This window comes from Ailuropoda melanoleuca, chromosome 9 (assembly GCF_002007445.2).
Source record: "Ailuropoda melanoleuca isolate Jingjing chromosome 9, ASM200744v2, whole genome shotgun sequence".
NCBI lineage: Eukaryota > Metazoa > Chordata > Mammalia > Carnivora > Ursidae > Ailuropoda > Ailuropoda melanoleuca.
The window spans coordinates 21,929,840-21,941,360 of NC_048226.1; the positions used below are offsets into that span (position 1 = coordinate 21,929,840).

At 42.5% G+C, this 11,521-nt stretch overlaps 1 protein-coding gene across 1 annotated transcript in view; it reads left to right on the forward strand.

Moving 5' to 3' along the window:
* CHRNA7 (cholinergic receptor nicotinic alpha 7 subunit) overlaps window positions 1-11,521 on the forward strand; it is a 119,285-nt gene that overhangs the window by 91,312 nt on the left and 16,452 nt on the right. The window contains exon 5 of the mRNA XM_034668905.1: window positions 6,560-6,639. Within this exon, the coding sequence (XP_034524796.1) occupies window positions 6,560-6,639 (80 nt within the window). The remainder of the gene's footprint in view (window positions 1-6,559; window positions 6,640-11,521) is intronic.

Genomic DNA, 11,521 nt, shown 5'->3' on the forward strand with positions numbered 1-11,521 from the left:
TCCCATAACTCCGGGATCACGCCCTGAGCTGAAGGCAGACGCTTAACCGCTGTGCCACCCAGGCGCCCCCCTAGGCTCATTTTTAAATCAGGTTGTTTTTATCCTTATTGTTAAATTTCAAGAGTTGTTTGTATATTTGGGATAACAGTCTTTATCAGGTATGTCTTTTTCAAATATTTTCTCCCCATCTGAATCTTGCCTTTTCATTCTTTTGATTCACATGTTTTGAAAAAGAAATCGGAAAAGGTGGGTTTTATAGGCAAGTTCCACCTACTGTACAATATCACTTATGAACACACATGTATAAATCTTAACTAAAATATTAGCTCACTGAATCTGACAATAATTAAAAATTAATCCAATCAAATTTAGTTTTCTATTAGAAATACAAGTTTTGTTTGAATTTTAGAAAAGTCAATTTATATAATTCATCTTATTAACAGAATGGAGAAAAATCATGTGATCATCTTGGTAAGTGGAGAAAAATCAACTGACAGTATTTGATACCTATTTGTGAAATAGAATAAAACTTGATTTCAGTTGATGTAAGGTCTTTACCAAAGGCCATTTAATGCTGAAACATTAGAAGTTTCTGTATGTGGAACAAAAGAAGGATATCCATTGTCATCACATGTCTTAATAATGGTATGAATTTAAGTAGTAAGAAGAGGAAAGGAATAAAATGTCAAGGATTTGAAAGGAATAAACTAAATTACCATCATTCGTAGACTGTGATTTGTTTTTTTTTTACATTGAAAAGAACTCTTTAGAGACCATCTAGATAAAATATGTTGGATACAAAACAAGTGTAAAAATATCAAATGTATTTCTTTACCCTTGTGACAATTAGAAAATGTAATTTAATTTTTAAATAATTTTATTTCCAATATCTGCAAGTGGTAAAAATTACCAATAAACAAATATAAGAAAGGCCAAAGCAAATGATGAATTATATCGTATTTAATTCTGGGAAAACTCAGTATCACAAAGACATCCAATTTTCCCAAACTGTTCTGTAAATTTAATGTGATTCCAGCAAGGTCTTTGTGGGACTGGACAAGTGGATCCTAAAATTTACAGTGATGAGTGAAGGGTTGAGGATAAGTCATACAACATTTAAACAAAAGAAAAAAGTTGGGGGCCTTACTCTGCTAAATACAACATTTTCATTATGTTATAGTGATTAAGATTATATTATACTAGGGGTGCGGGGGTGGGTCAGTCAGTTGGGCATCCGGTCCTTGATTCTGGCTCAGGTCATGATCTCAGGAAATCAACCCCTACATCAGGCTCTGCGCTGAGCATGGAGACTGTTTGGGATTCTTTCTTCTCTCCCTCTGCCCTTCCCCCACCCCCTCTCTTTCTCTCTCTCTAAAAAAAAAAAAAAAGATATTGTACTAGGTCAGGGATAGTCATATAGTTCAAGGAACAAAATAGGGAGCTCAGAAACTTTATACTTATGTGATAACATTATCCTATTTATAACATTGTTATAATCCATCCAGTGCTACATTCAATTATTATAATAACATTCATGTTATATGCCACCTAACACGTAAATTGGTAGATATAGAAAGGATCTTGAATGCATTCCTCTGGAAGCCTCCTGCTGATGCCCAGATATCTGCCTCCTGGGATCTCTGATGGGTAGAAATGACCATAAAATTTCAGTTCTGCTCAGGACTTTTTGTTCATGGACTATGGCCACTATGCTGGTTCTAGACCCTTAAATCTTAGATTAAAATACAGAACTAAATCAAAGTATGTATTACTTTTTTTTTAAACAAAAATCATCTATTTTAAACAGACTGTTTCCCTCTGACATTTGAGCATACCTTACATCAGAGGGGTCTTCACATGGAATTGACAACTTTTTTTTTTAAAGAAATTTAAAATAAATGATACCTTAGATCCCCTGTCTTTTGAGATAGATTGGCTCTGTCTTCCTCCTTTACTTTTCTTCCTTCAGCATTTTAATTTTATTATTTTTGAGGTATAATTGACATATAACCTTATGTAAGTTTACTGTATGCGATGTATTGATTTGATACATGTGTATATTGCAATATGATTACCGTTGTGGCATTAGCTAACACCTCTATCACATCACATAATCATTATTTCATTTTATAGTGAGAACAGTTGAGATCATTTTTCTTCTCTTCTGCTTTTCCGTTTCTCTTTCAAGGACGATGTGAGCTCAGAGAGGACAGGATGGGCTGCACATGAGTCCTTATTCATTAGAGTCCTCATGAGCCCACACACCTAGTACCCTCTTTGGTACTGCAGGGTGACCCTGGATTTTTTTTTTTCCTAATCCTTCAGGATTACTGATATGCAGAGTCTTAGTTTAGTGAGCATGTGTCCTGTTGGGGGTTGGTCTTTCTGGGCTTCCTTGATGGCTGGTCACCCTGTTCTTCTCTCTCAGGTCACTGACAGCTGGACTCCAGGGCCAGATGATGCTGTGAGTGGCAAGGTCACTTTCTTTTCCCTGACTTAGGGCTGAGCTCCTCCAGGCTCAGCAGTGGGGGTCAGTGCTACAGGACAAGTTGAGCAGGAGGCTGCACTGAGCTGGGTTCAGAGGCTCTGCTTCCCCAGTAAGGAGCCGGGGTGGAACCAAGCAGTGCATGAGCCCCAGGGGGATGGAAAACAGGAAGAAATCTAATCCCAGACCCCCAGGTTCACCTCTGCCTGCCTGTGCCTTCACTGACTTCTGAAAACGCAATTTGCAATTAATTCCCTAAACATTGAACCCTGGACCCTGCAGGCATGGCTACCCATGATTTCTTCTCAAGCCCTGATGCTAGCCTTCCTGCTAAGGCAGGTGCTAAGGTAAGGTGTTGGGGCAACACCTCACTCACCCCAGCATCCAGGCAAATGACACCTTCATGAAGCTTCCCTCTGTCTAATTTACTCCCAGGTGTGTGATGGGACCATGCATTCTGCTGGGGATGTACCAACCTTCCTTTCCACCTGCTGGAGTTATGCCCATCTTTAGAGCCTGTCCAGTTGCCCTTTCTTCCTGACCACCCCACAAAAGATATTAGGGTTTGCACCCTGAATAATTGGGCTAAATATCCCTCCTTTCCATGGTTACTTTTCAGTTACAAGGCCCCATTGCCCTTTGTTGCCCCATTGGTGGTGGGGGTGCTCCCAGGGTTCTCCCCACACCAATTGAGAGCTTGTCTGTCCTTTGCTGGCTGGACAAGGACCCAGGCAGCTGGAGAGAGGAGCTGTCGAAGGGAATGAAGCAGCCACATGCCTGAGTCTTCAAGAACTCTGAGGGTCCATCACGTCTTAAGTACATAAATAGTATATATAGTCAAACTGTTTAATACAGAAAGTTTCACATGCATATTAGAGCGGAAGGAGGAGCGAACCGAGTCCTATGGACCCACCCCAGCTCCCACGGTTATCAGCGTCTGCTGGCTGCAGAGCTATATTATCACATGGCCTCATGCTTCCTATACCCTGGCATCCCTTGTACATTGCTGCAGGCAGCTAATGCTGGGCCACCTAGTGCTGGGCGGATACTGTTGCCTCCTGTGTCATGGCAGTGGTTTGGGGCCCCTTATGTTTTACAGAGCTGTGTTCAGCCTCAGTTTTTAGCAATAGAGCCCTTTTGCAAACAAACTTCATCTCCAGTTCTAATGACCAAAACAGATGAAGTGGTATTAGCATACAATTATTACATCAGTTCACTTTTATATTATTTATGTTTAAAACAGCCAAGAACTCTAAAACTGCCAAAATGAATATTAAGATTTGAATGTTGATAATGATAACAGTGTTACAGTTCTGTTTATCTCAATATTCTATTTTGGTTGAACTGTATTTAGAAATCAGTGAGTCACACAGGTAAACTGTTGCTAATGGAAACCGATTTTTATCTTGTTTTTACTCATTTGTCTTGTGATCTCAAGAGTCTCTTCAATTAAATTGATCCAAATGTGTGGAGAAAGAGCTGGGAGGAATTCTTTTTTTTTTTTTTTCCTTCCATAATTAAGTCACTGATCTAACAGATGCTCACAGTCTTTGTTATAAATATAAAAATCAGACAAGAAGAAACCCAAGCTTAAAATAAGCAAAACCATGCATCCTGTGTCATGAGTCACAAGACCTTTTCCACTGTTGCAGTGGTGGGAACAGGTGGTGTGCAGTGGGGTCCAGTGTGGATTTTTAAAAACAGCAGTGCAAAACTGAAATCTTACTGGCTAACTCACTTACAAGAGGTTTATATACATGTCCATGCCTGGCAAGAGAAGTTTTAGCTTAACTTTCAGCCAAAAGGGAGTTAAACGGGCCACATGGAGTAATCCATCGGTCATCTAGTCCGAAGAGGTAAAATTTTCTAAAAGTCATTTAAGTGCGTTTGGATTTCTATTAGCATTTTAGAATACAAGGAAAAGAGAATATAGGAATCTGCATGTACAGAAACTCCAGAGCACACCCCGAGAATCTCAGGGTTCCAGAGAACCCGGTTTGAAAATCATGGTTTGATCTAGAGCGATTTTGTGAAGGTCCACGTGTTCAGCTATTTTGTGCCCAGTCACTGTTTATCATGTGATTCATGGAGACAGTTGGGTGCAGACCACAGTCAAGCAAAGAATATTTGCATCTTGAGCCTGCTTCCTCCTCCTCTCTCTCCCTGCGTATGCTTGCAAGTAAGGAGGTAGGGGTGTCCTTCATCTGAAAAGGATTATCCTTTTATGGTAGCTTAGTCTCTCCCCCCCCCATTCCTCTGCACTTCATCACATTTTTGTTTCATATTCAAACCTGGCTTTTTTGTATAGTTTTTTTTTTCCCTGAAGTTTCTGGTTGATATTTTTTTTCTTATTACAGTAATTTTTAAAAGTGTGTCCTTAATAGATTGCATGGTGTTTTCCAGCTTATTTCTCTTCTCATTGCTCTGAATCTACTTTGCTCTCCTCAGAGACCCCTCATCTCTTGCTGTAATTTGGACACGTCCCTTGCCCCTGCCTGTTCTAGGCCCACAGCACAGTTCATCATGGAAATACATTTTCTTGATCCCCAGGTTTACTCCAGAAGTTTATTTCTTCTTTTTTTCAGTATTCACCCTCATTTTCCTAGAGCTTATCCTCAAATCCATAACCAAGAAAATATATGTGGGACACAAGCCCTCTGAGCCTTTAAGGTTTGTGAAAGTGCCTCCCTTTGCCTTCATGCATGACTGGTTTCTTTCAGCTCTAGCATTTCTCTGTGTGATTTCTTGGGTAATTGTCTTCCACCCTTTTGTCTCTCCAGCATCTGTCCAGTGAGTTCCCCTGGTCTTCTACTCTGGAGGCTCTGTCCTACATTTCAGCTCTATAATTCTTCTCAGCCAAACCTCCCACCCATTTATAAGAATTTATTTCATAAATCATATTTTAACTTTCATGTTGCTCTTTGTTTTACTAAATGCAGTATCCCCCTGAATTTCTGTGAGGATATTACTTTTTTAAGGAGCATTTTTTTATTCCTTTCGTTGACAGCGTCTTCTTGGATGGAAAAGAGCCTTTGTTGTGGTATCTGTGGATTGGAACTGGTGAGGCAGGGTGAGCAGGGTTCAGATTGGCTAGTTTGAAGAATTTCAGTGGGCACTGGGTCACAGGGGCTGTCCCTGGTTGCTCGGTACCTGGCCCTCAGGTTATTAGGAGAGAGGGATAGAGGGTTGGAGTGTGAGACCCGGAGGAGGAGGCTGGAGTATGGGCTCTGGATTAGATGGTTTGCATTTGAGAGATGCACTGGGTGAGCGAGTTGTCTCCTATCTCTAGGAACTGGCTAACCTGGGAGTGGAGGGGGGACAGTTCCTCCAGGGTCGGCAAAGTATCAGAATACAGAAGACACAAGACATGGATAATAAGGGCTGTTGGCTTTAATTGTTCTTTTTTTCCTGTTTTGTGTCTTCTTCTCACCCTCTTTGTTCAAGTTGGTAACTCCTGGCTGCGGGAGGTTCTGAACACGGGAAAGGGCCGGGGTGCACCTGTCTAGAACCTTTACCTAACTCTGCTCTCTTCCCCTGCCCTCCTTTCTGTCATCGCTAATCGTGGAGCCCAGGATTCCTCTGGGCTCTGCCGATGCCCGGCAGCCTCCTGTACTTGCAGCTCAGTCCTTCACGATGTATGGGTTAAGAACCAGCCCAGTGCTGGGTGCATTTGGGAAGCTGGAACTGGAGTTTTGGAGATGGTGGGTCAAAATCCCTGCGCACATGGGGCTGTCATTGGCAGAGTGCTTTACACACTCTATCTCAGATAGAAGAAATGTCTCATCTGCTAATGTCCCTGAAATTGTCTTCAGGTTTAACTTTTGCCAAGAAAACTTTGTTTTATGTGTATATGACAATCACAGTGTGTATGAAAGTGTGGGGGTGGGTGGACATTGGCCGCCACCTACCTGTGCTCTGAGATCTCCCAGGCCAACTGCAAATGGTGTCGGCATGATCCGAGCACAGAGTAGTGCTTCTTAAAACTCTTCTAGCTTCAGTCAGGACAGACCTCAGGGCCAGGGGAAATCCACCGCCTGGCAGTGCTGACTCATGAAACCCTTTTCGTGTTTCTAGTGCTGATGAGCGATTCGATGCCACATTCCACACCAACGTGTTAGTTAATTCTTCTGGGTATTGCCAGTACCTCCCTCCAGGTAAGATCTGCTTCCTTTGTCCTCCGATAGTTACACAATTTAAACCAGTTCAGGGCGCCAGTCCCGACGGTGCTGACACGAGTGCAGGGCATCCTTGGCCTCCTTGACACCCAACCCCTCCTGCTTTCTTTCCCTCTGTGCTTGCAAATATTTCCTGAACATGACAATGCCATCTTCCTCTTTTTTGTCTTGGGGTCATGGCTCAAACTGTCTTTGCTGATATGTGTCATATGTCCTTATTGTGTGCTAAGTGTTCTTTAAAGTTAATCCACAGCTAAAGCAAGTCTCCCTCATGAGGTCACTGCCAGTTCTCCTTACAGCCTGCAAGGCAAACACCCCAGCCTTTCCCTCCCCCACAGCAGCTGCCATTGCCCCTCCTGCCAGACTGCTTAGGGCTGGTGCTGCTCTCCAGGTGCTGGGGGCATGGTGGACTTGCTGGTTTCTTGAGCATGTGCGTTAAAAAGCACTTGCGTGTTAGATATAAGAGCAAGCGGTTTCAAAGTGGGGCTCATTAATGCCTTATTCCTTTTTTTTTTTAAAGATTGTATTTATTTATTTGACAGAGAGAGCGCGTGCGAGAGAGAGAGCATAAGGAAGGGAAGCAGGAGAGGGGAGAAGCAGGCTCCCCACCGAGCAGGGAGTCCGAGTCCTGCATAGGGCTCAATCTGAGAACCCTGGGATCATGACCAGAGCTGAAGGCAGACGCCTAACGACTGAGCCACCCAGGCGCCCCTCGTTAGTGCCTTATTCCTGACTGAGCTCTCCTTTGCAACCAGTTGATGGTTAACTGCTTCCTGGGATTGATTTTTTTTTTTCCCCACCAGCTTCTCATTTCTCTCAATTCACTGGGCCCTGGGCTGCTCACTGAATAATACAGAGCATGGGGAACCTGCGTTTTAATGCTTTGAGGCAGATATTAACAGAGTTTTAAAAATCTTTAAATGATTTTTTACATGTTCTTTTCCAGGATTATCTCCCCCACTGCAATTGTTTAACTTCCTGTTCGCAGGCAATCTGCAGCCAACCCACCTCAACACCGACATAAACACACACACACACACATACCCCATATCCACACACCAACCACTCCCCCATTACACACCATATACACACCCCACCTATACACCCCACATGTGTACCCCCACAAATCCATACACATTCACATACCAACCACACCCCCTCACACACACCACACACACACCACACACCCCACACCATATCCACACCTACTACCCCCTCACACCACACGTGCATATCTTCTGCACACATATCCACACACACCAACCACAACCCCTGCATACACACACTACACACCACACATACCACACACACACACACACATAGCCTTTCCACTGCAGTAAACCCCAGTCTCACACCTTCATTTCACAGCAGACAGCAAAGCTGGCCTTGCCTTCTTAGTTGTTGCTTACATATTCTTCCTCATTAGCAAATAAGCATCCCGTGGGCAGATTCTCTGTTTACACACCTTAGAACCACCACTAATCAACCAGGTGCCTGGTCCACCTGTTCATAAATGAATGTGTGAGTGATTAAACCCATCAAAGGCAGTTACCTCCCAATCAGGTTTGTATAGACTGAAGAACCACAGATTTTCAGGTTTTCTATCTGAAAGCAAGTGCTTCCTTGCTACTTCCCCTGTGCCTTCACCCCTCCCCCAGCCCAAGCAAGCTTTCCTCCTAACAGCAGGCCCCTGAGGGACTGAGACTATGGGATGAGTCTTCCATCACACACCCATACATTCTTTTTCCCCTGCCTGTGAGTTGCAGTTTCTATTATGAGGGCTATTTTAGAAAACGATCTCTGGTAGTCATCAGTATACAAGAATATGGTGCTGCAGATTGTTTTGAAGGCTGAGGCTATTTTCAGCCATAAGAAGCAGCATTCGTGAGCCCCAAACCGCCTGTGTGCAACAGCCCCCTCTGGGGCTTCAGTCCTGTGTCCCAGACTTCATGGCCCCAGGAGCCTGGGAAGGACAGGGCATGTTGTGTTGTGAGTGTGGGAGTCCCCTACATTGGCTCTCTGGTCTGGGGCAGCAAGCCTGTGCTCTGGGGTCATGTAGGACTGATCTGGGATGCTGTTCTGTTCATGCAACCAAGCACAGGCGCAAAAAAAAAAAAAAAAAAAAAAAAAAAAAAAAAAAGTTTTGGGTGCAAGGTTTGAAATAGAGACTTGGTTATGAAATTACATTTCTATTTCATATTTTTATTTTTAACAGGTTTATTGTATAATTTACATATCATACAATTCACCCATTTTAAATACACGGTTCAGTGATTTTTAGTAAATTCACAGGGTTGTACAACCATTACCAAAATCTAGTGTTAGAACATTTTTTATCACCCCGAAGGGATCCCTTTTGACGTTCTGCAGTTAATCCCCACCCTTACTACCAGCCCCAGGCCACCACTGATTTGCTTTCTATCTCTAGAGATTCTCTTTCTCTGGCCATTTCATAGAAATGGAATAATTCAGTTATAGAGTTATATTTTCTACAAGCAGTGTGGGTTTGGGGGGATTTCGCCCATTAATGGGAGGACAGCATCTGTGAATGTTCCTGTGAACATTGAGGTATCATGCTGCACATGGTACTTAAAGGAACTTGAAAGGACAGGACATTTTTTATCCTTTCCCAGCTTGGTTGTGGGGTGAGGTTTCATATTTGCAAGGCTGCTGAGTCCCTTNCCCTCCCCCCTTTTTTTTTTTTTTTTTTTTTTTTTTAGTGCAAAAATATATGGAGCACTGACCCTGTCCCCAGGAACAGAGCCCTCTTAGCTCTTCCATTGCCTTCAAGCCTTTTTTTTTTTTCCTGGGCAGGGAGAAGCACATGAGCATAAATTGCCAGAGGGGGCTTATCTGGTCTCCTCTCCATAACCTGCCAGAAATTCACCTCCAAGTTGTCTTAGGGTGAAGTCACTCTTTTCAGTAGAAACTCCTGCTTGTGCCCAAGCACTGTCTTCAACTTAAACCTATCAGTCTTTGTTCTTAATCTAAAATCTAAACTAATTAAAGTTATCCTCCACATATATTTCTAGATAACCAAGTATTTTTCTCAATATTTTTAAGATTTTATTTATTTATTTGAGAGAAAGCATGCGTGGGGGAGGGGGGCAGAGGGAGAGGGAGAAGCAGACTCCCCACTGAACAGGGAGCCCAACATGGGGCTTGATCCCAGGACACCAGGATCATGATCTGAGCTGAAGGCAGATGCTCCACCGACTGAGCCACCCAGACGCGCTAGTATTTTTTTCTCAATTTTTAACCTAAGGAAATGCCCACCCTGCTCCTTACCAAAGATGCACACACAGACACACACACAGACACACACACAGACACATGTCCCTTTTATATTCTGCTTCTAAACCCTTCGCCATTTTTATGAATTTTTCTGTGTTTTACATTCTTTACTTTTCTGCTATTGGAGTCTGAAGGTGCATAGACACGGTAGGAGCAAGTTTACAGAACTTCTAATTCTTTGCACAGAAATCCTTAAGATGAGCCTTCAGAGCAAGACGGTTGGTCTGTGAATTTTAAAAGACAGTGAAGCTTCAGCTGAGCTTCCTTTCTAGAGATTTTTCCAAAAAAGACCAAGCTTGTTTTAGACAGGTGTAGCTGTATTTTGGAGGAGCAGGACAGGCTGAAGCCCTCGCTGGTCACACCCAGTCTAGCAGCCTCAGAGCCTACATCTGCGCTTCTTGAACGGGACACAGGCGGGTCAGAGCAGTGTGTGCAGGATGCACTGGTCAAAAAGACATGCTGAACATTAAAAACGTATTGTCTAGCTCACCAACCCTTTCTAGGAAGAAGAGGCACTACATATTATGAACAGCATACAAGTTTAAAGACCCAAGGGGTAGCTCTGTGTTTATTTATTTATTTACTTTTTATTTTTTCCATTTTTTTTGCATCTTTATTGAAGTGTAGTTGACAAATGAAAATGTAATGAGGTGTACAACATGACTTAATATACACATACACTGTAAAATTATTTCCACAATCAAGTTAACACATCCATCACCTCACTTGGTTGGGTTTTGTTTTGTTTTTCATGAGAATGTTTAAGATCAACTCTCTTAGCAGATTTCAAGTATACGATATTATTATTTTTTTATTATGTTATGTTAGTCACCATACAGTACATCCTTAGTTCCATGATTCATTGTTTGCATATAACACCCAGTGCACCATGCAGTATGTGCCCTCCTTAATACCCATCACCAGCCTATCCCAATCCCCCACCCCCCTCCCCTCTGAAGCCCTCAGTTTGTTTCCCAGAGTCCATAGTCTCTCGTGGTTCATTCCCCCTTCTGTTTACCCCCCTTCATTCTTCCCTTTTTTCTCCTACTGATCTTCCTATTTCTTATGTTCCATAAATGAGTGAAACCATATGATAATTGTCTTTCTCTGCTTGACTTATTTCACTTAGCATAATCTCCTTCAGTTCTATCCATGTTGATGTAAATGTTAGGTATTCATCCTTTCTGAAGGCTGAATAATATTCCATCGTATATATGGACCACATCTTCTTTATACAATATTATTAACTAGAGTCACCATACTGTACATTAGATTCTTTGAACTTTCTCCTCTTGTAAATGGAAGTTCATACCCCTTGACCAGCCCCTGTCCATTTTCCCACCTTCCCCAGCCCCTGGCAACTCATTGTTTCTATGAGTTCACCTTTTTTTTTCCCCCCAAATCCACATGTAAGTGAGATCATACAGTATTTGTCTTTGTCTGGCTTATTTCAATTAGCATAATGCCCTCCGGGTTCATCCATTTTTTTTAAAAGATTTTTTTTTTAATTTATTTATTCGACAGAGATAGAGACAGCCAGCGAGAGAGGGAACACAAGCAGGGGGAG